Below are 27,588 nucleotides of genomic sequence, written 5' to 3' on the forward strand. Positions count from 1 at the left end.
CCTCCATCTTCACTGCAGTCCAAGCTACCCTCACTGCTCCCTTGGAGCACCGTAACTTCTTCTAACTGGTCTGGGTTTCTCCTCTTTTTACTCTGTGAAACCCATTCTTACAAATCGCCTCTCAAAGCCCTAAATCTGGACCTTGTTATCTCAAACCTTCCAGTTGGTTTCTACTGGTATAAGAATGAAATCCAACTTCTTCCAAAGCTCCACAATGTACATTGCTTCCACAGCTCTTTGGGACCAGCTCATGCTGATGTCTCTGACCCATCTGTTCACCTGGACTTTTCTTTTCCCTTTGGGACATCTGTACAACCAGTTCCTTTCCTCAGATGCTTTCCCTCACATTTAAATGTAAGGTTCTACCTGCCATTCAGAAACAAGCTTTCTTAAAGAGGCTTTTTCTGGCCATGCAGTCTAAAGGCACCACCTCGGCACTGCCATCACACCTGTTTTGATTTCTTCATCATTCTTTTCAAAGTTTGAGTACACTACTTTGTAAAGATTTATTTACTTCCTTGCTGTCTCCTCCACATAAATGTGAGCATCATAAGGGGAGAGATCTTGTCTGCATTGTTGCTGGCCATATTCCCGGTACCTACAGCAGTGCTCGGCATACAGAAAGCACCTAACAAATAAATGGCAAATGAATATACCAACTGATCACTTTAAAATGCCTGTTTTCCATATACTTTCTGATTGAGGCCTTCTGTTCTTTTCTGCTGGAAGAAAATGAAAAAAGGGGCTTTCATGCAATTTTAAAATTTGACTTCAGAATTAGATGATCGGCACTTTAAAACCAGCTCTTTTACTAGAAAGTAATTCTTTATACTGCAGTTACTTTTTTAAAAATTTTGGAAACAACACAGCTATAGGCTTGCAAAGGTTCAAATGAGGATCTAAAGACATTAAAAAAACTAACCTGTTGTTTATGTGGTTTGAATATGTTGCCCAAAATTCATTTGCTGCAAACTTACTCCCCAAATTCATGTATGAATGACTCGTATTTGGAAGTGGGGCTCTTAGGAAGTAATTAAGATGGGTAATTAAATCATGAGGTAGAACCCCCATGATGTTGTTAGTAGCTTTCAAACAACAGGAAGTGAGAACTGAGCTAGCAGGCTTGCTGTGCTTACCATGTGATGCCCTCCTACATTATAACACAGTAAGAAGGCGCTGACCCCATGCCAATTCTATGATGTTAGACTTTCTAGCATCCAGAACCGTGAGATAATAAACTTCTATATAAACTATAGCACCAGGTCTCAGGAGTTTTCTTACAGTAACATTAAATAGACAAGGATATTTATACAAATATGATCAGCACTTCAAAAATAGGTACCTAACATATAGGTGAAGAAAACAGTTTTATTTTGACATTTGAATAGTACTTTCAGCAATAATTACATGTAAAATTTATAAAATCTTTACCTTTTTATAACTGAGTATTCTTTGACGTATGTGCTCAATTCTTTCACTGTAAATGGAACTGAATTTATTCTGAAGGTCAGCAGGGATCACTTCATTTAGAGAATTAAGACTGGCACAGTTTTGAACAAAATGATCATCACTTTTAGCCAGGGCTTCAAGAATCTATAGTGATAAACGCACACAAAACGAAATGAAATAAACTTCAAAAGTAGATACATAAAATTTTCAAAAGTTTACCCTACAGTGTGGCTTTCCTGTGTTGGTTTTTTCTTTTTTTTTTTTTTTCTTAGAAGCTCCCCAGGATTTCCATGTTCAGTGAGACACTGTCAGTGAAGTGATTTGACACGTCTGTCTGGAATCTCACGTTTCACCTTCTGCTGACTACAAAAACCTTCCCGGGAAGGCAAGGGGACTTCAAAGGCTCCCTGCTGCTTAAATCAGTACACTCTGATGTGAGAACACATCTCCGTTTTACTCAGAGTCACTCGGAGCATTATTTTTCTCAGCTGGGTAGTAGAACAAAAGAGCTAAGGAAATGCAATAGTATCTTTACTTGCAACTGCGAGCCAAACACCTATTATGCAATTAAGAAATTCTTGCTGAAGGGATGAATAAATGAAAGTTACTTTGGTAAAGAGTACTTTGACACTTATGCAATGTCTGAGCTCTAGCTAGCTGATAAAAGCATCAGACAGTATCCATAGGATGTTTTCAACTAGCAAATATTCTTGCATATTTGAATCAGCTATAAATCTTTGTGTGAGAGAACATTAGATCATTAGATCACTGAGAATTTCTAACGAATTGAAAATTATGCACTATATTAAGTTGCAGTGTTCATAGTTGTTCAGAGATGACAGTGATGAATTATACTTTTAAGCAATATTTTTATAATACTATGTAAGGTGAAATGCATCAGTGTTATATTTTCTTCAGCTCTTTTACCACCTCCATTTCTCTGTTAAGCTGAGAAGGGAGTTTTTGTACAAAAAAGCTGCCTTTACCCTTAGCAGTGAGGTCCTGGCTACACTTCTTAGCTGTCTGACTTTCTTCGTGTTTAAGATGGAAATGATATCTACAGAACTAGTTTATATAGTTACTGTGTAGAGAATAATGCATGTAATTTTAAAAACTCGAAGTTGCTGGAAAATAAGATAAAATGATTATAGTAACCTGGCCATGGACTCTTACATGGATACTATTCATTGTATAACATAGTTGAAAAGAGATGTCATTTTGAAAATATGTACTTTGAATCAATAGTGGCAAAATGAAGAGGTATTTTAAGTTGATTTTCAGAATATAATATGAAAAAGGATAAATAACTATTTTTAAAATAGTTCATTTGGATTTCTATATTACTTTCTCACATTACCTTTTTTAAAAAAATACATTGAACAAATGGTAACTATCTCAACCAAAGGTTATTTGAAACAATAATTAAAGAAATAAAGGCATGGGATCTCTATCTCATTTTCTTACTTATAATATCTGAATTCGCTCACAGTGATATATAAGTAGAATGAAATACTAATGCCCAGACCTATATATGGCACAGTAACAGTCTGACTTATCTTTTAATCCACTGAATATAAACTACCTTCTTCTCTCCCCACCTTGGCTTTCACCTAAGGACCTTATGGTGATATTCTTCAAAATGAGAATTATACAAATGTCTGTGGACTATTCATAAACTCATCTCTAAGCTTCCAGTAATTTTTGACAAAACATTTCAACTATCTTATAGTGTATGTATTTTGTGGCTTCAAGTACTCATCAGAGTATAATGTACATTAAGAAAAAAAATACTTATCCTAAAATCCATCTGAAACATATTCACAATACTTCAACAGATACAACAAACTTAACGCAATGACCTCTTTGTCACATCAACACTTTACTGTTGCGGAGTCCCATTGAAACACTTTGCTCAAAACAGATAAATAAAAGGAAGACTGTGCACATACTTAAAAATGGGAGAAAAGAAAGGAAGTTGAATGAAGTCTCAGCTGCAACACGTACAGCCATTCCTTTTTTAAAAGTGGGAGGGTGGCAAGGCTCAATTGCTTTATAAATAAACAACCAAGAACTGTGTTGTCACAGGGTCGCTCATACCTTGGCAGTTAAGCTGAAGAACCCTTTGGGCTCAATCATCTTCTCCACCACATTGCACTTGATCCCAGCCGTGCTGTCGTACTCGTACACCACCCCGTACTCCAGGTGGACATTGTCCACCGTCAGGCTCACGTGCTCCTTCTTCCCATCAATGATGGCCATGGTGTTGAACTTGTCAATCACCTCTGGAATACAGGCAATTTTAAGTCAGCAAATTCAGGAAGGGTTGGTTCATTTCCTCAAATCATTCTGAGTCTCTAAATAATTTTTGAAAACTTCTTTAAAGCATAACTCAATTTGATGTGCTAAATGAAGCATGGATTCTTGTTAATAGTTTGAAAAACAAAAACAATTTTTCAAAAAAGTGAATGATCAAAATCTTACTATCTTAACATGACCAATATGATCTGTATAACCCACTTTGCTCTGTGGCCCATTTGTAGGTTTATTTATACAAATGCAAGCACTATAGATGTAACTGTATATTTCATCATTGTTAATTAACAGAATGCATGACCTACAATCAAGGTTTCCAAAACCCCCTCAAATATTGGATGAATATTTTCTCAAAGCAGCAGAAAATAGGGCCAGGGATATAGCTCAGCAGCACAATGCCTGCCTGGCAAGTGCAAGGTCCCAAGTTCGATTCCCGGTACCAAAAAAAAAAAAAAAATCCCCGCAAAACACTAAAAATGTGGTCATACGGAAGAAGCAGAAAAGACATGCAGGAATTATTTTCTCCAGCAGAGAAAATCCCTAAAGTTTCCTAAACATCTTGAAGACAGAACTTACTTAGGAAATTTGGCATTGCTCCCTGCACTAAAATTTCTATCTGAAATGTCTGTGTTTTTTAAAGTTTACAATCAGTCAGCTAATGAAAAGCTGACTCATCTCAAGTGGAAACTGTTGGGATACCTAGCAGTAAGTATTAAATAAGGGATAATATTAGTTTATTTAAAACAAAAAAGTCTTACAATGGGACAATAAACCTTAAAAATTATATAGACTAGAATAGTACATCAGTTTACCTTGCAGTGAATAAATCCCAGAATAGGCAGAAATGAATTTCTTTCACATCAATCAATCTACCTTTCAATTTGGCACCAATGCTGATTTATTACAGATGAGGAATAAAACCTCAAGATAAGATTTCTGAGCCTTTTCTTATTTTGAAAAAAAGACTATATATTACCATGACAATTTTACTGCTCAAAGAGGGTGAGACATTTCTGGTATTGCTAAAGGATGACAATATCCAACCGTGCAGCCTTCTAGCAATGTTGGGAAAACAGATTTCCTAGGTACCTCTAATCTGATCAGTGCATACAGAAGTTATACAATAAGAAATATATACTTGGTCGTTGGCCCATGTTCTGGAAAGGAGGCTTCTAAAATCCTTCTAATTCACTGAGCAATAGAGATGACAGAGATGTCTCTTGTTATTCATTCTAAGCTGCTTTCAGGCCTACCTGAGTTTATAAGGATGAGGTGATTCTTGGAGAGCTCCTAAATGGCTTCAAGGTAGGGACTGGTTGTCAGAGAGATCAGCTGTGTGATTGTGCAGTGGAACTTGCGGGATCCCCCTAGTCCTCTGTTCAGTCACCCATAGTCAGAGATAAAGTCACTCTTGTCACATAATGGGCCTCATAAAATCCTCAAAATGACAGGGATGGGAGAGCTTCCAAATTGGAGGGCATATCCGCACGCCAGGAGGAAGGCACACTCCAAACCCACTGGGACAGAGCTCCTGCGCTCAGACACTTCCACACCCTGACTATTGTTTCATCTGGCTGTTCATTTTGTATCCTGTGTACTAGCAAAACCTGTACTTAAAGTCCAGTTGGTCAGAAATACAGGTGAAACCCTGAGGCTTGCAAAAGACATACGAAGTGAAGGCGATCTTGCCAGACGGAACCCTTCACCGTGGGGCCTGTGCCAGCTCCTGGCAGTCAGCGTGAGAACTGAACTGTGCCACGACCAGCTGGTGGCTGCGAGTAGGACGACTGGTTGGGGTGGTTGAAAAACTCTCCACACATACGGTGTGAGAAACATTGTCAGTAATATCTGCTCAAACAGGAGATTAACTGGCTGTACTGGTTTGGAAGAATCCAGTGCTATAATAAAAATTGATAGACACCTATCAATAAAACAAGTGGAAAGGCACCAGGAAAATGCAAGAAAGGACACAAGGACTTCTGTTTAAAAGTCTGAAACAATAACTCAAAGTATTTGTCAAATACAGACGTAATGTAATTGCCTCAGTTGTCCTTGGCAAAGAAGCCATTTGTTGCTGGATTGCTCCACTGGGGGAAAGAAATGACAAGATCTTTATATATTCTCTCTCCTCTCTGTCTCTCTGTTTCCTGTCAGTGTTAGAATACAGGAAAAGTTCCTTAAATCAAGACATCTTTTTAGAGGAACTATGGACCTTCCACACTAGGGCTTCTCAAATTTTAATGAGCATCGAGTCAGATCGTCACACGGGGATTCCGATTGGGCGGCTCCAGAGTGGGGCGGTCTCTGCGCAGCTGTCCTTGGCAGTGACGCCCCCAGGGATGCCGCTTCTGCTGCTCTGTGCGCCGCGCCGGAAATGCAGAGTCCACGCAACGGTCAACTCCACACAAGGAAGCAGCACAGCTTGGGTTGGCATCACCGCTCTGTCACTTAAGTAGTCTGAGCAAGGCCCTCGGACTGTGTAGGCGTCAGGATCTTCTCCCATATAAAAGGGATAGTAACGACCATACCTACTTGATGAAATTTTCTGATTTGATGAATAATGAGATAATCCACATAAACTCCTTAAAATTTCCCTACTAAACACGATCTGGCTATTTCGTGTTAGCTACTAGAAAATGCTACTTATATAGTTGACATGACACCTATTTGGTGATACTAACTTAAGATTTAAAGACATAGCTGGAACACATAAGATCTTTAAGATCTGAAAGCAGACACAGAGAAGGGAACGATACTGTCAGCAAGTGAGAAGAAAAAGAAGGCGCCTACCTTCTACTTTGCAGTCAAAAGCATCCCTTGCCCCTTCTCCAGGGGCTTTGGAGTTCGATTTTTGGAGGTCTTCCTGAGCACTCTCAATGCTGTTATAAACCCACTGTATGGAATCTTGCTGAAAACGAGGGGGAAAGAAACCTCAGAGGAATCAGTGCTTCCTAAGCGCATACCCATCCCATAAACCTGCTTTAGGGTTGGCCATCTTATTTATTCCTCTAACGTGTGTAAAATTAATAAAATTTAACAACATCAACATCAGTAATATCAGGAAATTCAAGGGCTATTTAATAAAATGACTTTTTTTCAAGTTTAAATTTTCTTCCAAGGATATGTTTTACATAAATTTATTTTCCAAAGATGTATTCCAAAAAACTGCCTTGCTGGGGATATAGCTCAGTGGCACAAGTGCCCGCCTGGCAAGCGCAAGGTCCTGAGTTCAATTCCCAGAACCAAAAACAAACAAACAAACAAAAAACTGCCTTGTTTAGATGTCTCAAGTATATCTTAAAACTGATATATTGGGCTGGGGATATAGCTCAGCGGCACAAGTGCCTGCCTGGCAAGTGCAAGGTCCCGAGTTCAATTCCTAGTACCAAAATAAAATAAAATAAAATAAAACTGATATAAATTATGCCTTAAAGTAAGCAAATTGGACAATATTTTGATGAATACATTATCTGTAACTGTACAAATCACTTAAATACCCTCCTAGCAATCACATATATTTTAATATATTTAATGCTGTTTTGAATTAAACCAATATGAAAACTACAAAAACCACTTTCATCTCATTTGTTTCCAAGACATGTAACTGTCCTTTAATTCTTCCATGTTATAAATCATCCTATATTTTAACTGAAACAGCAGTTCCAATCTCCTTTGGAGAATGAACAGAGATGAAATGGCTACCAAATAAATGCCTCAAAGATTGCATTACTTTAGGGTTTATAGTTTTCCCAGAGAAGATGACAAATCCAACTGTGTCACTGAAATGTGACACAATGCGTAGTATCCAGTTTTTCTCTTGTATTAGCTTCCCAATTGTGTTTAATCATTACACTGCCATAAATCATTAAACAATAGTTAAGGAGTGCTGAGTGTAGTATAGCTCAGTGGTAGAGTACGTGCTTGGTATGCACAGGACCTTTACTTTGATCCTCAGCACCAAAAAGAAACAAACAAAAAATGCTTGCTAACTTAATCACCGCAGTGGCCACGAATGTGCCGAATCCAAAGTATGCACAGCTTGTGTTTTCCCTTCCCACAGAACCCTGCGCCTGGCATTGTGACTCAATTTTTCCAAAGAGACATGAGCAAATACCATCCCCTTAGAGGGATTATTGCTGGTAATATTTCTTTCTGAAATCCAGACACCATCCAGAAAGGGAAATTCTGGTAGATACTCAAAAGGGAAACCGTGCACAGGATTCCTGAAGGACAGGCCAATGCACAAAGTAGGATGCCATGAGGAGAGGAACCAGGTACTCGGGCAGCTCCAGAAAAAGCCCTGTCAGCAACTTCACTGGCATCACCATATAGTCAAATAGAGAAAAATACTCACTGCTATTTGAAGCCACCAAGATGTGGGGTGACCTGTTTTGTTGCAATGGATACCTGAGAGAGCATGGTCCTCAGTGAATGTTTCTATCTACTTTATTGCTCTTTTTAATCATCTCATTGATTAACATCCCTCCCAAGGCAGGCAAGGAGAGTGACGAAGGACAAAATGCAAATAGTTCCGTGTGGATACGTACTAAAATTCTGGTGGAAAGGGAAACTAGAAGACTCTTGAAAAATGCAGTCAGTCATGTAGTTCAACAAATATTTATTGAGCTTCTATCAATCAGAGAAACTTAGACTCTTATGTGTAAGTTCCAATTTGCTGTACCATTTTTGACCTTATTGGAAAGCAGAATTGATAAGCAATTTTCATGTAAGTTCACTGTTCTGCAGGACATCAGGCCTACAACAAAACAGCCATTCCTCTTCCTGGTTTGGACACAATGTCGTGTTCTCAAATCCAGAAAAGTACTTTCCATTCACAACACAAAAAATACAAAGTCTCGCCTTCAAGATCCCTTCTTCATTCAGTTGATTACAGGAATGAAATTTTTGTTGCAGTCCATTTCTTGCTTTTTATCATGAGGTAATAAACCCCCACTTATAAACCAGGTTTCTAATTTTATCTTTCTGTTGCACTTAGGCATCAAAGGGTAAGGGTTAAAATTTTAAATATTGGCAAGTACATGTTGATATCTTCTGTTAAAAGCTAAATCCAGTTACTTAAATAAATAGTTTCAAAAAATACAGACTATAAAGCCCACAATTTTTATGTTTTCATAGAAATCTTGTAATGAAGTATATTTATAATCCATATATTCAGATAAATACATCATGATCATTGTATATTCAAATGCAACCACGAGAAACAGTTCAAACCTTTGGATTTCAACTTGGTAATTCTTTCCTCTTATTGAGATAGCATCTCAGTATGTAGTTCAGGACGGCCTTGAGCTCACTATATGGCCCAGGCTGGCCTCAAACCTACAGCGATCCTCCTGCCTTGGCCTCCTGAGTGCTGCAGTTGCAGGCTTACAGCCATGTGCCACCACATCTGGCAGTGTGATAAACTCTTATCAAAGTGAATATGAAAATACCTGAGAGCACTTTTAAACAAGTAGGAATATTGAAACAAAATGCAACCATTTAAACACAATTTTAATTAACTATGTAGGTAGAAGTCATTATGATATTTATAATGTTATGTTTAAATTTGAAATTAGAACCGGAAAAACCACAAACATCTCTGGTGCTATCTTCTCCAGTCTCCTAGGCCTTCTAAGCAAGTTTTCATTAGATCCAGATAAAGTGAACAGCAGCTTACCTTCACTGGACGCCTGTATTTCCTGCAGGCTGTCACGTGCGCGATGACGCTGTCATGTGACTCTTTGCTGACATTGATGCCATTCACTTTGATAATGCACTGTCCGGGGTGAAGGCCAGCTGCTGCAGCCGCGGTGCCTTTAAACACAAATGGGAAACTTTTGCCAAAATAGAATTTCAGGGTAAGATTCATCTTTATTGTATAGAGAACAATGGAAGCAATTTTAAAACACAGTAAAGGTCTAGTTAGTACGTTCCTGATAAAGTGGGGTCTGATAGCATTGTGCTCGCACTTGTTCTGGTTTTTTCAAGTCACCATTCAAATTATGATTAACAGAGTATCTTCCGACCTCCCTAAGAACTAGTGTGAAGGAGTACTGCAAAGTGACCTTTACAATGCTAATCAGCTATTTTCCCTTTCAAATATCTACTCAGTCTAATTTTCTAAATATGCATATATAATAAAAAATGTGAACGCCAAAAACATGCCTTATCTCGCTTTACAAAATCCCTAAATATTACAATGGTACTTCCTTTTTTTAATGCCAAAAATGTAATATGCAAATAAAAATAAATTTTAAAGAAAAAAATCCAGTCAATTCACAACTACAAGCAGACTGATGGTTTCAGAAAAATCAGAGTTTAAGAATCAGAGAATATACGGTGAACAGAGTGAAGCAGACCCTGTCAGTGTCCAGTCATTCGGCTTGGTAGGTACAGTTTTCAAGACCAAGGTGGCATGCCCTGAACAGTGAGCTAAGATTTGTATGGACCTTCCAACTGTTGCTATTAAATAGTCTGACCAAATCTACATTAACAAAGAAGCATTAATAAATAAAATGTATAGAATTCATGTAAGTGGCAAAGCATTATTATTTATATATTAGAAAAGATTGCCTGTGTAAGTGATTTCTCTCATAAAGGAATAATTAAATATCTTCAAGAAAATTTATATTTAAGAATGTACTTTTTCTTTTCTTCTTAATCCCTGCCAAAATTTACTCCAGACATAGTTTTTTTTTCTGCATTAAGATGAGTCCCAAGGGACGGAGGGAGGAAAGGAGGGAGGGACAGAAAGTGGAAGGGATATTCTCAGCAGAGTGAATAGCCTGAAAATAGGCACTGAGTCAAGAAATCACCTGGCTATTTGGGAACATATAAGCAATTGTTATTGTGACTTCAGAATTGGGGACGGAGGTATAAAAGAGGAGAGCCGAGCAGGACCTCAGGAGGAGTCCTGGCATCCTCAGTGTGAAGGCCTTAGGGTCCGCACCTTACCACGCATGGCAGACTGCAGGAAAAGGGGTCTATCTTGAGAGACAGGAGGTGAGTTAGAGAAGAAAGCACTAGCTGATGAGGGACACAGGAAAGGGTTGCTGAGTAATAACAGAGGCCTCGGAAAAGACAATAGAGTGAATCTGGAAACACTTCATTCCAGCTAGGAGAAAGAAGGTGGTTAGGCAGGATCCGATGTGGGAGTAAGACTGGGAAGAAATCTCTTTTTCCTATGGCTTAATTTTAATGTAAAAAGAAGCCACTGGAAAACATCCCTTGATTTAATATGCATCTGAGAGGATAAGCACATGAGTGCTTCTGTCCCTCACCCTTCAGAAGCAAAAATACACAAGAACCGGGCACAGACCAGCTCTTCCACTACATCCAAAGACAGAGTCTTGCTTTTTAGGTGATTTCATAATGGGGTACAAGGTACAACCTGATTTACGCAGGTCCTCAGGTACTATCTAGCACTGACAATGAAAAGCACATCTTGTTCACCTCACTGAAAATAAAAAGGTATTTGATGTCATATTATTCCATTTGTTTCATGATATTTAATGAGTTATTGGTAAGGTTTATATGTGTATCCTTCAGTACGCTGAGCAACTTTGAGTGAAAAGACAAATTTCTGAAGATTCATTTTTTAACATACATCTGAACAATCATTTTACAATTAATAAAGGTCTAGCAAGTTCTTGATAATTTTGATTTTGATAGCCACATCTTCTTGAAAATTTCCTGTCTAATCCCTGAATGAGTATAGTAAGATTCTCCATGTATTTTAATGATTTCTAGATTCATACACTCATGGCTTATGCTAATAGCTTTTCTTGCTCTAACCACCAGTTGTTTGCTATAATTAACAGTGAGTGGTTTGTTATTCCTTTTAATCACTACCAGTGTCTGGGGCTGGGGATTTAGCTCGGTGGCACAGTGCCTGCCTGGCAAGTGCGAGGTCGTGAGTTCGATTCCCGATATCGGAAAAAAAAAAATCAAAAAAAAAAAAAAAAACCAAAACAACAATCACCACCAGTGTCAGTATGAAACGGAATACATATACCAAGAGATGTCAACAGCTTCTTTGCCTTTCAAACACAAAGAGAGTATGATATAGAGATGTTTTACTCCCTAAAACCAATTTTAAAAAGTTTTATAGTAAGATTTATAAATGGTTCATAGGAACACTTGAAGGAATTATGCTGCAATCAAAAATGCACCTCTTTGAATTACTAACCCCCCCCCCGGTACATTTACTTACACTCAAGAAAAATGCAGAAACCCCCTTAAAATAATTATACCATTGACTAAACTAAAGCATAGACAATAATGAAATTGAGTGTCATCCTTTTATCAGACTTTTAACAATCACAAATATGCTATAGACTTTTTAAGAGATGTTTAAAATATTGCTTCCAGAACGTACTACCCTTGCCTTAGCACTAATATGAATAAGAAGATCATAACAAAATGATGATGCATATTTTAAAGACATTTCTGTTCTATAAAGTCTACCCAAAACATCTGGAAAGCTGTTTACCATGTATGATACATTTCTTACCTCTTCCTACGGCATGTACAACAGAAGGGCCAAACCCTCGGATCTGAAATCCAAGTCCATCAGCTGAATCTGGGATTTTCACTGTCCTAAAATCAATCCAAAAACAGGGCAAGAATAACTGTAAATGCCACAGCTGGTTAAAATGACAGCCATCTACACTTTTGCTTGTTTGTTCAATAAAGACCTACTGAGGGCCTACTATATGAATGACACTAGGCAAGAAGCTCTTGGAGACAAACATGATCCTTACCCTTACTAAGGCACATAGCAGGCACATAATACAATTTCTAAATTGAACACAGTTACTGCCTAGTATATTCTTAAAAAGAAACTGGCTCTGGGGCAGACAAACAGTTTTGAACACTCAGTCAGTTTGAGTTCAGATAACCTGGGTAAGCTCCTTCACAGCTCCAGCACAGAAAGCTACATAAAAACTGTCCACAGAATGATAATGCTCATTTTCTAGGGTGCCAGTGGGGATGAAAAGAGACACTGTTGGTAAACTGCCCTGCATGGGGCTATGAGCTAGGTAGCTGCTTTATGAAATGGGAGCATCTCTCTTATGTTTACTATTACAAAAACCAGTGAGTATCTTACAAAAAATTTTATAAAGATTAATATGAAATAACCACAAAGTGAATACATTTCTACCTGGCGGGAACCTCATCACAGAGCACCATCAAAGAACAGAGTTGTCAAACCCTACATCAAAATAATCCAAGAATATAATTAACTGTGTATCTACACAGTGAGATTCTAAAAGAATGTCACATCAAAGAGTAAACCTGAAGAAGAAAAGGAACATTTCCAACGCACCCACACGGCAAAGAATGTGAGAATGTTCAATCTGTCACTAATAAATGCGATACTCTGGAGAAGGAGGCTGGAAATCAGACATCAACAAGTAAAGCGGAAAATGCTAGATCAGATGGAGCATCATAACAATAAAATGGAGTATAATAAATTCCAGTAGAGACCAAAACCAAGTAAATATAACATAATAAATTTTGATGGATCATTTTCGATGCCCCAGAAACAATAGTGTTTTCTAAGAAATGAATTAATTAGGAAATAAATGCTGGCAGGTCTTCCAGAGAAAGTCAGATGGAGACTGAAGTTAGCTATAGCTGTGAGGGGACAACGTGAGCAGGACTATGGCTTAGAACACTTGAGAAAAGCAATGACTGCCATTAAGCCTGAAAGCAGAGGCTGGTACTGCAAAATCAAATACAACTGAGGAAGACACTGTGATAAAAATGCAAATTATCTGCTCTAGGGAGATGTGAAAGCATTAGTATAAATCAGGTTATACACTAGGAAGCAATCTGTGTATTTGTGAGACAGAGGTCAGAGAATCAATACGTCCTCTATCCTTAATTAAACAGTTTTTAGTGTACAGGGATGTATCCATTTCCTTTGAATAGTACACCGTTATTAGTGTCTGACAGAGATACACAGTGATTTTTCATTTCACTTAAAATGAAAGAAAACTAAGAAAAAAGAGAATAAATACATATTATGGTGAGCACGAAACAGAAACACATAGTTCATATTTTTTATGTTATAGATAGAGAGTTCACTTTTGCTGAAATAATTTAAAGCTTTCAAGTACGGTGAATTAATGTTGCTTTCAGATTATGCATAATTCATTGTGGCCTTTCAACCCTTCCTGAATAGGTTCTTTCTATTTTACTAATAGTACTGTGTGCAGCTGACCTTGCTCTGATCTTCAAGAAGACTGTTATACTTTTCTTCACAAAAATTATTAAAAACACCACGAGATCCATTTGTGGGAAAATGTTGGATCTTCCCTAATAAGATAGTTCCTGGAGAGAATGTCTGCCCATTGGGAATACTATATTGCCTATTAACAGAAGAATTAAATTTACAGAAGGAATGTTTCACTTCCTGTGGAAAATAAGTATGCAAAAGTGTCTGCTACAAAGCCTTTTGAAAAACTTCTTGATGTTATTAAGGGTAAAATACTTGATGCTATTAAGTGTGAAAGAAAATTCTATGGTATTTACTTCTTGTAGTTTTCCTTCCAACAACAACACTATTTAAATTCAAGAAGATATTTAAGAAAATATGAGGACGCATGCAAAAACTTCCACGCAGTTCCTCCTGAGGTATAATGTTCCCAGGCTGAAGTGCAGATCCCACGCCCCCAAGATGGCCTTGGGATTCACAGATAGAAGAATATCAGTGGTTTAAGACAAAAGAAACTGATCAGAGAGAACAGTTATCTTCCCATTTCTACCTCAAAACGCTCCATTTTTTCTTTACGAGTGAGAAATAAATACTCTGTTAAGCTTTTGCATGTGATCTGTTTATACAAAGACACAAACGGCAAATTGTAGCTAATTCACTTTATCTGTGCTATGATGTCAGCAAATTTACACAGGAGAGAAACCCATGTTGTCACCTTTTATGTTCAAGTTAATGTATGGAATCATCAAGGCAAGGATGAGAAAAAAGCTACAAAAATTGGGAACACTTTATCACACAGGGACACCTCACTGAACCCGGAGAATAAAGTAAAACTTCATAAATGTTTTAATGTGTCAAAGCTGTCAACAAGTCTTCCAACTTTTATATATCAGAAACTTATAATGAGACTATCAATTTATAAATCTTGAATGTTATTTTTTAAGTAGAAATGTTAAATTTAGTATTGAAAATATTTTCAATGCACTTAGCTAAATATGAACGTATTAAATATGAATGATGATATTGCCAGCCAAGATACAATATTATCATTTTGAACATTTTTGCTTCTCATAACAGGATGGTGAGTTTTTACTGGCATTTAGTTGGGAGGTTAGGGACGCTGTTAAACATCAGAGAGAGAGAGAGAGAGAGGTGTGGAGCAGAGAGATAGTTTGGAGTACTGGTCAGAGAAATTTACATATACTAAGATAACAGGAAAAGGTATGGAGTACAATATTTTAAATAATATATTTAATGAACATAAATAGGCAAGATATGATTCATAATAGAGGAAGGACATACAGGAAGTGTTATAAATTTAAAAAACAAAAAAGAACAATTGAGTAAAAGTTTCTAAATACATGGAAAATATACTCTTCCTGTAATGAATCAATGGAATAAAATAATCAGAAAACAAGAGCACTGTATATGATATCACTAGATTATTTATTGTATGACAAGCGTTTCACTAAGTTCCTCACAAACCCAGCCCTATCTAGTGTCTTCCAGCTCCATGACACAGGCATCCTATGCCCATCCTTGAGATGAGGACGCTGAAGTGACAGTTAGCTGACAACTGGAAGGGGAGATGCATGACTCTCGGGTTCCAGACACTGCAGCGAACACTGAGGAAGGGTCAGAAGATATAGGTCTCGACTCTGTTCTCCAGGGATCTGTCCAGGACTGAGTATTCGCTCCTATTGCTTTATTTTTGAAGTTATCGGCCTCAGTCTTCTCACTGGGGGAATGTCCACATCAATGGACCAGTAGTTACAAGGTAAATCAGGGGGAATTGGGAGAACTTTTGAATTTACTAAGGTTTGCTCCAAAATAGGGCTCTCTTATTCCTTTCCAGTCTGTCCTCTCCCTTTTATCTGTCCTCAGAGTGCCAGGAGAGAGGCAACCAGGAAACCCTTATCCCAGACAGCATTAGTTAGAAAGGAGAGGAACGGATCATATTGAGGTTTTAGTGGGAAGACAGTGTTGGGGATTTTGCTGCCCTCCAGCCCAGTCTCCCTCAGTTCGTAATTAATTGATGAGTCATACTCACTCTCGCGGCCACTCAGTAAATTACTGGTAGGAACTAACACAACCATCCACCTTAATGACTTAACTTTGTTATGAAGAGACTTACTATGGAGAACACAGCTCATTAGATATGCTGTAACCCAATATAAGTCATTCTCAGTGCCACAGCTATTCCGGAAGACACATATCTACGCAGCTTTTTACACATACAAGTACATTTTATGTACTTTTTAAAAGTACATTTGAAAAGTACATTTTATACATTTATGATGCACTTATAATACTTTTCTAAATAGTTAATCTTTTCGTTTTGAAGTAATAACTCTCAACCTTCATTTATCTTAAAACTAAGAAAGATGCTTGTTGCTACTGATAAATGGGTTTAGGTAAATTTCAAACAGTAATTGTGATGTAATCTTAGTACCTTAAGACATTCCATTAAGAACTTTATATGCACCATCTGAATTAATTGGTGAAACACCCCATGACAAATCTGATCAGGGAATACAAGAGCTGTGCGAAAATGATTTGCAGAAGAAAGGCCACTGAATTGCAAGTCTAACAATAACATGTTTCCAACTGAAAAAACAACACAGAAAACACAGACAGCATAGTCTCAATGTATACGCTTTGTTGTATACACGTGCAGTAATAAAAAAGAAGTCAACTAACATTGAATTTCTAAAATATAACCATTACTTATAGGTGATAAGATTATAAGAACGATGTATCCTTTTGTACCCTTTAAATTTTCTATAGTAAACACAAAAATTTTTCTAATCATATGTAGACAGATTTTAGAGAGAGTGAAATAAATTTTAAAGGCATCATCATATTGTCAAGGACACACAAGTATTCAGTGTTTTTCAAGTTTAATGCCAATAATAAATTGTGTCAAATTAACTTCTAGTATTGGAAATTCTCACAGCTCAATATGTAGTTCTTTTTTCTCAAGTGTTCTACCAGTTTTCTCACTCAAGGTCAAACCCAGCACAGAAGAGGAAAATCTGGGTAGCAGAGGGAAGCATTATTTCTACTGAAACTATGAGATTCAAGGAGCAAACACCTTATCACTACAGCAGTGGAGCCTGGGGATTTAGCTCAGCAACACAGCACCTGCCTGGCAAGTGCAAGGTCGTGAGTTCGATTTCCAGTACCGGAAGAAAAAAACAAAACAAAACAAAACAAAAAAAACCTGTAAGCAATGGAGTTCTTGTTATCACCTAAAAACTGGTATTTGTGATGCTGGTGTGGCTTCAGTGGTAACTTCATTAACTTTTGTACTTCATTCATCCATGTGTAACTTTTTAAAAAAATCCCATAAAAGCCATACAACTTACTCCCTTGGCTTTGTGCTAACGAGAACTCTCAGAGGCTTTCTGCTGTTTAAGCATGACTTCAGGAAGCAATCCACTTCACTGAAAGGTCTCATAAAAACTAGGTCACCATTAATGGCAAAAATCTTCTTCCCAACTTCCATGCCAGCCATCTAAGAAAGAAACAAAAAAATAATTCAAATGATCATTGAAGAAAGAATCTAAGTTTTTCACAAAATTAGGATCCGAAAAAGTTTAGAGCTTATAGATTTTGACATTTCAAGGACATCTGCAATGTTTTTATATAAATCCATATAGCAGAACTATGAATGAAATGACACAGTTCTTACTCTCCTTGGCCTAGTTTCAGATTTGATTACACAGCTTTACGGAAATTCTCTCCACTTCCTCTTTCACTTGACATTGTTTGTATTCTTCCTAGAATTTTTTCTTTTGTTGTTGTAGCTTTCAACCCCTGCACATACATGCGGTATGATCAAAATATACAGTGAATGTTTAAATTTTAAAATATTTACTATAGTAAAAAATACATTACCTATAATCCTCTGAAAACACTCTCCGGCATTTCAAACACACTTGTCCCACTATTCTTGACGCTTTCTGAAGCAGTTCGGGAAGTTCTCTTTCACAGGTAACTTTAACTACAAACGTCATGGCAGCCTGAATGTCCTGAGTCACTTCAAAATATTCATTTTTCATGGTCATTTTGACTTTGAGGAAGAGCCAGATGTCATATGGTGCCAGATCCATCCAGTGAATAAGGCCATAACACTATGTTTTACTAGCCTGTCCTTTTTTTGGTTGGCACTTGGCAGAAATACTCATTATATTTTGATCACATGTCACGAATACTTTCCCCTTTGGTACTGGAGAGTGAACTCATGGTCTTTGCACTGAACTACATCTCTACCCGCTTGTTTTGAGACAGGGTCTGGCTAGGTTGCTAAAGTGCCTGTGCTCCTAGACTGCTGGGATTTCAGGTGTGCACCACCACACCCAACTCTGGACTCTATTTTTATCTTTTGTGGCAGTACTAGGGAACTAACCAAGGGTCTACATTTAACTATATCTCCAGTCCTTTTTATTTTTTATTTGGAGACAGGGTCTCACTAACATGTCCTGTAGGACTCACACCTATGATTCTCCTGTCTCAGTCTCCCTCAGTGCTAGATTACAGACACGCACCATGTCACCCAGCTCAGACTGGTTTTTTAACCAGCCTGACTCCCTATAAACTCCCTGTCTTCTGGCTGCCAGCTAAACGATGAACCCAGGGAGAGGACATTTTTATCAGTCACATAGCAGCCTGAAGATATGCTCTAAGAAGATCTTTTGAAAATTCCTGAGAGAAACATCTGCTCTTAGAAAATTACTACCTACGGTCATTTATGGACCAGATCCACTAACAGAATATGAGTCAAGAAGAGTTATTTTGAGTGTACTCTTCAAGCTTTGTCTTGCATAAATGTATGTTTTAGTAAAAGACAGAGACCTTGGGCATTAATAGGAGGATGGATGACAATTTACCATGAACTCTAAAGAGATTCAAAAGTTCTCCCATTTATTAAATATATGAATACTGAGCTGTTTATCTCAGCATTAACTATTCTGCAAGTCAGAGAGCAACACAATGATACTTTAGACCTGACAGGGAATACAGCACTGAAAAGTAGATTCCATTAGGTTAGGGAATTTTGTCTATTTTGCTTTTTGCGCTATTCCAAGAGTCCAAAACACTGCTTAGCATAAACTGCAATTAAATGACGATTTTGAATGAATGAGTGAGTGATCAGGAGATTCTTCTGTTTAAAAGCCCTGTGAAGGGAGACAAGGTCAACCAGTACTAATCCAGTGAGACACTAAGTCAAAATGTACGTTTAACTAGTGGAAGTAACAATCATAGAAAAGACAGACACTAGGAAAATAGCCCTTGACTGAATAGAAGAACAGCATGACATGCACAGTACAGTGAGTTACATCCCAGACAGCCCCTACAGGGTTCCAGTTGGAATTTGTGGCCAAGGAGGTCCCATGAACAAAGGCTGAGCCACAAAAAGTTCACAGCTGTAGAACTCTGAATAGTACCCTCTCCCCAGTTACCCTTGAGTCCCAACAAAGGAGTGGCTGCCACAAATTCCAAGGGTATCTGGTAATACTCAAAGTAAAATTATCCAGAGATATGTCCTCAATAAAGATATTCAGCAGTTGATTTCAGTTATTTTGCAACTTTTACATTGGTATATCTTGACAATAAATTTGAAAAAAGGCTAATCTGCATTACCTCAGCATTCGACCCCCTTTCTACCAACTTTATTATTGGAACTTTATTTTTGTCTTCTAGCCCAAAGCCATAGCTGCCTTCATTAGATTTAATCTGAAAAGAAAAACATGAATATTATTGACAAAGCAATTATGAAAAAGTTACAAATAAAGGGTCAGGGATATAGCTCAGTGGCATAAGCACCTGCCTGGCAAGTGCAAAGTCCTCAGTTCAATTCCTGGTACCAAATAAATAAATAAATAAATAAATAAAACCAGATAAAATAAAGTAATATTCGTCACCACAAGATATACAGTCTCCTCTTAATGTCTAGTCAAGAAGAAAACTCATATAATAAATTAACAAACTTACCAGGAGGGACTTAGCTATAACATTTTCCACAACCTTTAGATCATGTTTCATGAGTCGATGCTTCATATTTGACCCTTCCATTTCTTCATCCGCGAAAAAACGGAAAAGTAGGGGTTCATCTTTAAATTCACTTTTTTCAAGGACTACACAAAGAGATTCAAATTGTTTCAGTTAAATTGAAAATCAAATTCATTTTCCATGCCAGCAGACATAAATCGCTGGCCATAATCTCAATTTTGTACTCTTAGGACATTTATTTCTATAATTTCTAAACAGTAAATCCTTTAAAATACTGTTACCTAACAGGTTTTGGATTTTTAAACAAATAGTATTTTCTAATGACAATTTTTCTGTACTTAAACAAGTTTCTCATTGTCCAGATTAAAACCAAAATTTAAGTAAAAGATTATAATGTATCCTAAAATGCATGCAATCTTAACATAAAACCCTACCATGTTTTCAACTTGCAGTGAAAACTTTAATCATGTTTTTAATACCTGCACAATTACAGGAAGTTCAAATAAGTTAAATGTTATCCTTCTAGAATATGTGAGCAATTCCCACTGGGATTACTTTGGCTCTAACACACCAAACCAGGAATATGCCTTCTAGTGAAATGTGATCTTTAGTTTGCATGAACTCCTATTTCTTTTCTGTTTACAAGCAATATTCTCAGGGACTGGGAATTTAGCTCAGTGGCACAGCGCCTGCCTGGCAAGGATAAGGTCATGAGATCGATTCCTGGTACTGGAAAAAAAAAAAAAAAAACGAAAAACAACAACAACAAAAATAAAAGCAGTATTTTCAAACAATGTTATTTCTACCAAGGTCTTTTTCTTCTCTTTATCTGAACATTAATATTTTTCTTAAAATCCCTTAAGATTCCTGGCATTCACTGATGACACCAGGTTTATGGTTTGTTTGTCTAGTTCAAGCTAAGGTTAAATACAGATAGGAAGAACTTATATTGAATGAGATTTGGGCAGCTGTCAAAATGCGTCACAAGGGCAATCTTCTCTATTTCTAATTCCCACGTCCTTAGCATCTAGAAGGGCGCTTGTTGGGATAGGTTGATTCACGCAGCTAAGAGCTGAAAAAAAAACAGTGATTCCGGGGCATAGCAGAAGCAGTCAGGCCAGGTCTGAGGCTGATTCTGGGTGTGACAATGACACAGTTACTTAAACTCTCTGAACTTCAATTTCTCATCTACAAAAAGAGGGCAATAAAACCTTCATAATGTTGCATTAAATTAAAATGAGGTAAGACGTACAAATAACTTGGATATGGTAACTAATCAAAAATTACAGCTATTTTATTTCATTAGTTTTATAGAATTCCAGCAAATAATTGTTGACCAGACAGATGGACTGGTTGGCAGCATGAGTTATCCAATGCATCTATCAATTTCAAAGGAAAAGGAAAAACGAGCCAATAACTGACAAATAAAAAGAAAATGAGAATGTGCTTTGGTTTGACTTGCCTCACGTAAAGGATCTAAGCACTTTCCCAAGCTCACAGGATGCTTCTGCTACACCTGTTTTCCTCCTCTGAACAATCAATCAAAGGAGTTAGAAGAGGGCATCAAAAAAGCCAGGCAGGAACCAATGGGTTGTGTTTTACCGACAGACTTTTGTAGGGGTAATTTTTATCGTTACTCAATTTTTATAATAAATGCTTACATAAAATTATTACTCATTGATGCTGTATGTTAAACAGAAAAATGGCTGAAGATTTGAGGGTTTTCAGCTTGACGTTAGTTTTAATACCCTAAAATTCTTCCATTTCTTCCATTCAGGAGTTTTTTCTTCAGGGGTGGATATTTTCTGATCACATAGCAGTCTAGACAGAGTGAGATGGTACAGAATTCCCCAAGAAATGTACGACAGCCAAGGATGCTTTCAAACTGTTGTAGTTTTTGCTCTACTTTCTTTCAAAATGAAGGAACACTAATCTTCTGAAAGTAATTGACAATTAGATACAAATGTATATTTATAAGCATTGAAAAATGTTTTGGTTTATGGACTCTGTAAGATGCTATGAGTACAGAGGGATAAACCACTGCATGTCTCTTTGATAAATTCAATAACTGTATTGCAAAAACAAAACAAAACAAATGAAAACTCCCACTTGATGATTTACTCAAAGTAATCAAAGAAAAGAGAGAACTGACTTCTAATGGTTAAAAAATTATTTTTCCAGAGTTTATAATTTAATTCTCTAAGGTAATTTCTGAAAATATTTTCCTAAAATGAACAATCAATATTCAGCCACATATGTTGATTGAATCATCTACTACAAACTGTCATTCAAAAAACCACGAGTGTAGTCTGAAATCAGTTCAAAGAGGCACACGAATTTTTTCAGAAACAAAACTTCTCGCTCAAGCCACTACTCTTCTGAAATCAACATAGTCTAGGATCTAAGAGAAGTCGGAGCAACAGGTAAAACTGCAATGAAATCAACTGCAGGTAATTAGTAAGGACCGATGGTAAGACCCACACAGTCTTGCTGGCTCCTCTGGACGTCACTGGAGCACCAAGATATTCCCAAGTCCTAAGAAGAACCCCAACAATGAAATACATCAATCCCTACCATGGTGCATAAATCCACTGTCACACAGACCCATGCCAAGTATCATCGCCTCTTCTCTAGTGCGGCAATCCCCCTGTTAACCAAAAAGCACTACGTCAGTTTATAGGGAACAGAAGACCTGCTGCATTTTTTTTTCACTTGTTAAGGAAATTACATATTTATATAATATTTCAAGGATAACTTGTTACGGTTTAATACATCAACATAATGTCAAAACAACACATTGTAATTCTATTATCCATACCACACATTAACATGGTCTCTCTGTGTTTGGGGTGTGTTTATTTTGTTTTTTGGTACTGAGCATTGAACCCAGGACCTTGGCATCATACTGCATCCCCAGACCTTTTCAAATTTTTTTTTAAATGTGAGACAGGATCTCACTGAGTCACTAAATTACAGTCTGAGCTTGAACTTGTGATCCTCCTGCCTCAGCCTCTCAAAGTGCTAGGCAACTGGCATGTATCACTGCCTTCTATTTGCTGCATCTTTAATACATCTGTCCTTTTCAACACTATATTTAAACAAAGCTATTCTTATATAAGAGCATCAATTGCTACATAAGACAGCATGCACCTAATTCTTGAAAGGAATTACATACACTAATGAAAACATTCACTTAATATGAAAACATCACCTGCAAAATACTTCATATTTCTTGAGAAAAAACATTTTATTAAATATGAAAATATATCACTAAAAAAAAATTGTCTTTGTCTTTTTGAGACAGGGTCTTGCTCTGCAGTTCAGGTTGGCCTTAAACTCACTTTGTAGCCTAGGATCTCATAGCGATCTTCCTGCCTCAGCCTCCCAACTGCTGAGATTACAGGCCTGCACCACCATGCCCAGCTAGAAAAATATTCTTGCTATTTTAAATTAACCCTTCCGGGCATTTCTTAGGTTTTATATTCCAGTTATGAAACAGGAAAATAACCTGTAAATTGATAACACAGTGAATTAAGGTAAGTAAAAATCATGGTACTTGATCTGGGCCACTCACCACTCTCCCTTCCCACCAAATGTTCTTGCTCTTGAGGGGTGCCTGGAGCAACCTATCAATCTGCCGTGACTTCTAAGACCTTAACATTAAACTATTTTGCTGAGCCAGCAAATGCAAGCTTTTCTTTCATTATTTTGTTAAAAAAAAAAAAAAAATAAGCAGACTGTGCCACTGAACCCAACAAAATAGCCCAAAGCAGGTCTTTCAAGTGGTTTTGATCTAGAAAACACCTATTTCATTAACATAAGTACAGATCCATGTACCCACATGAACATGTATATATCTCTGTATGTGTATAGTATCTCAAAGTTCTACATTTTACAGTTTAAGAAGGTTTTTTTTTAACATAGCATCTCATTTTTTCCTAGTCCTATTTTTTAGTACTTGGGTACTCTTGTCAATGCTCTAATCTGTTTTATAAATTACCTAAATTACCAAATTTTTCCTGTACTCTCTGTACCATATGAATTACAGAATTAGATTTTCTTACATAGCAGTTGCATCTTCAAAAACTATAGAGATCCTATTTTTAAAGAAATCATAGTATAACAAAATATTCTTGCAAAACCATCCTTATCTTCGTTTCATCCTCCCTCTCCAGCCTCACCTTCCAAGCTTAAAACTCAGACCTTTTGCTCTCGTCCACAGTCAGCTGTTGCTTGAACACTGTCATTGTCATCACTGCAGTCCCTCAAGTAATTTTCATATGTATAGTGCTGGTGTCTCTACCCTCCACGCATTTAAATTCTACCTATCTGTCTACAAACCACCAAAAGAAGTTCCAGCACACACTGTGAAAACTACAACCCTAGTAACTCCCCAAATACTTATTACCTGCAGCTTGAGACGGTGCATCATGCCCTCTTCAAATATCTAGCTGTTTTGTAATTTTATGTATTCATTCAAACCATATTTATGTTTTCTACATATGATGGTAAATACTAGAGATCAAATATTAGAACATTCAAACATAAAACATTTTTCTTCTTTCTATTATTTTGAATCTAGTAAAGGAATTTTGTCACTTAAAATGTCCATAATATCATTACCTATCTTACTCAATATTCCCAGTGGGGCAAATATAACCAGAGAAGGAGGACCGTAGAAGACCCTGAACCTAGAGTTGTGAAACTTGTAAGGCTTCCTGGGGAGATGACGCTTAAGCAGGATTTTGGAGAAAATAAAAAAAAATTAGGCCAACTGACTAGCAGTCCCTTGAAGGCAGAAAACACACCTGCTTCCGGTTTTGTTGCTTTGTTTTATTTTAACCATCAAAGCAATTGTTTAAATATTAAGCTTATCATAAGAGCTTGCTCAGTACTTGTTGACATTTGATTGTTTTGATTATTCAAATGTTACACTGTACAGATTAACATTATAAAGACATGTTAAAAACTGTGACCTCAAATTTATTATCCCTGTGTCTTTTAAATTCTTATTGGTGCCACATAGATTTGGTGAGACTGAAAAAAAAGCCCAACCAAAACTGGTTGGGTGGAATAAAACAAGATGCCACTAAATTATAAAGTATAAAGGATATATATATATAAATCACAGCTTATACAAATTAAGTGATGTTTAGAAGGATAGTTGTACTGGTCCAAGGAGGAATTAATTTCATGGATCAAGTTATTTTATTACAAACCATTGTACTAGAAGTAGCGCAAGAGCCAGTGAAAAATGTATAATGAAGAAAATAAGTCATTGCATTTTTCAAGATGACATCGCCCAATACATTAAAAAAACTGCAAGACCTAAACCATACCCCAAAACAACAATATAGACCATTAGACTGGAGCCAGATCTTTACTCTCGTCCTGTAACTCTATCTAAATCAATTGAGTTAATACTGGTTAATACTGAAAATTAAGAATCATTTGAGATTCATGTGGCGAAGAGAGCATTACTTTATTAAAATCTATCCTTCATATTACATTAAGTTCTTTAATTTGCTATCTTATCATCCACTGCTGTGTCTTCCTCTTCCAAGGCAGCCCATGCTGTTCTAATTTGAAGGTAAATGGTAAGAATTGAGTATGTCTGATACCTAATCCGGATAAATTGTATAACAGTCATAAAGTTTCAATGGTAGATAAAAGATAGCATGTACAGCTGCTGCAAGAGAGATGGGCTTATTTGCCTAAGTTTGCATAACTAGTTATTAGCAGAGGTGGCAGCTGATACTAGGTTACTTGAAACTCAGTCAAGTGCATTTACTACCACATACAATTTTTACAGGCATTGTCCTAAGAAACCACTAAGAAAAAATGAAGAAAAGAAAATTCCAAGTTGGACAAGTTGTTGTGCAACTTATTCTATTCTTCTACTGGTTACCCTTGGAAAATGAAAGTACAAAAGAAAATTGATTACTAACTTTCAGAGTTAGAATTTAAATGTTTATTCAGCACCAGCTTTTACCGCAAATAAATTTTCTCCAAATTTCTTACATAATCAATATGTCACACAATACAATTCTACAGTAGAACAATCCCTGTATGAAATACCAGCTCTGACACTGAATACAGAACTGATTCCACTGACATGTGATGACCAAAGTATTATAAAAGTTTCATACATTAGTAAAGCCACTGAGTACATGAATTAGGGATTTTCCTCAGAGTAAATGGTTTCATTTAAAACAGTAACTTATAAGTGTAAAAATTTAGGTTCCACAAAATACAAAAATAAAAGGTCTTGAGCAGTCTAGAATTAATACTAAAAAACAAAAACTTCAAACTATATGTGAATAGACAACTCAAATAGGGATTAAATATTAATAAAGTATTTTAGGATGAAATATCAAATTATGTACTTGTAACAAAGTACAAGTGCACTTCTTTAAAAACAAGGATAAAACTGCTTAAGAAACTGATTTAAATATCCAAGTGGAATGATTTATATCTCAACCAAGCAATAGCCTCTCCTCCAAACGGTATGTTTAGTTAAAGTGGTTATCAGCTTTTAGCTTTTTCTTTAATCAGTGGAATGTACTCATTCATTTGTTAGTTTACCTAGTAGAGGACAATACCTCAGTAAGTTTCTATTTGGGTAGCTACCATAATGAACTACATATTTTACTTTGTTTTACTTATAAAGAACTTACATTTTCTCAATACCAGTTGTCAGAATCATATCCGAAGGACAACAAGAATACCAATAATGAAATCTGCACCTCCCTACTTAAAGTATATATTAAAGCTCATATCATCAAAGCAGAATTGCTATCTAACAGGGAAAAAAAGGCACAGGAAGATTTTAATCGTTTTCAAGGACTAATGAACAGATATTTTAAAACAAGTAAGTGAATGCAAAAAAAATTTAGTGTCTGAACATAGTAATTCTTCAGTGATACTCAAATTATGCTTAGTGTTTTTGGCAAATCTCAGTTATTTTAAAAATAAAAATATCCTAGTTTTCGAAGACAAGATACAAAAAGTTAGTTTTAGGACTCTGGAATTAGACACCCTAAATTCAATCCTAACTCTGCATGAGCCTGGGAAAATTACTTCACTGTGTTTCACCCTTAAGATGTCAAGGGAGGGGTGCCTAACTCACATGCACATACTCAGAGTTTAAGCAGCAGTGAATACAATTCACAACTTGTCTATTTACCTGTGCAATTAACCAGTCTATCAGTTTGTTGGCCATGACCACAGATTTGTAGGTTCTTAAATGGTAATCTTTATCTCTATAAACAAAACAGAAATTTAAACAATGTTATACAGAGTACATGTGGGCACAAGAAAATATTTTCATTTAGTGCCAATGTGTGCAAATGCTGTAGTTTGTGAAGCACTCACAACACCTGAAAAAATACTGCATCAGTTCAACCACACTAAAACGGGATACCTCCTCTTTGTTTCCTGTATACAAAGACTGCTATGCCTGGAAATAATTTAAACAGAAGTACAATATCTTATTAATAAAAGAATAAAACATAAAACATACTTTTATCCCTTAAATTGTGTCAGATTGTGCTAAAAAAAAAAAAAAAAAAAGAAAACAAAACTCAAAA

At 36.6% G+C, this 27,588-nt stretch overlaps 1 protein-coding gene across 1 annotated transcript in view; it reads right to left on the reverse strand.

Annotated features, from left to right (window-relative positions):
* Prex2 (phosphatidylinositol-3,4,5-trisphosphate-dependent Rac exchange factor 2) overlaps positions 1 to 27,588 on the reverse strand; it is a gene marked incomplete in the record, with an annotated part of 260,363 nt that overhangs the window by 119,012 nt on the left and 113,763 nt on the right. The window contains 10 exon segments of the mRNA XM_005392120.2: positions 1,432 to 1,593; positions 3,547 to 3,731; positions 6,553 to 6,670; positions 9,440 to 9,576; positions 12,275 to 12,360; positions 17,353 to 17,501; positions 19,631 to 19,723; positions 19,982 to 20,124; positions 22,574 to 22,646; positions 27,186 to 27,261. Of these exon segments, the coding sequence (XP_005392177.1) occupies positions 1,432 to 1,593; positions 3,547 to 3,731; positions 6,553 to 6,670; positions 9,440 to 9,576; positions 12,275 to 12,360; positions 17,353 to 17,501; positions 19,631 to 19,723; positions 19,982 to 20,124; positions 22,574 to 22,646; positions 27,186 to 27,261 (1,222 nt within the window).

The sequence above is a fragment of the Chinchilla lanigera genome, unplaced genomic scaffold (genome assembly GCF_000276665.1).
Source record: "Chinchilla lanigera isolate Chin_1 unplaced genomic scaffold, ChiLan1.0 scaffold00043, whole genome shotgun sequence".
NCBI lineage: Eukaryota > Metazoa > Chordata > Mammalia > Rodentia > Chinchillidae > Chinchilla > Chinchilla lanigera.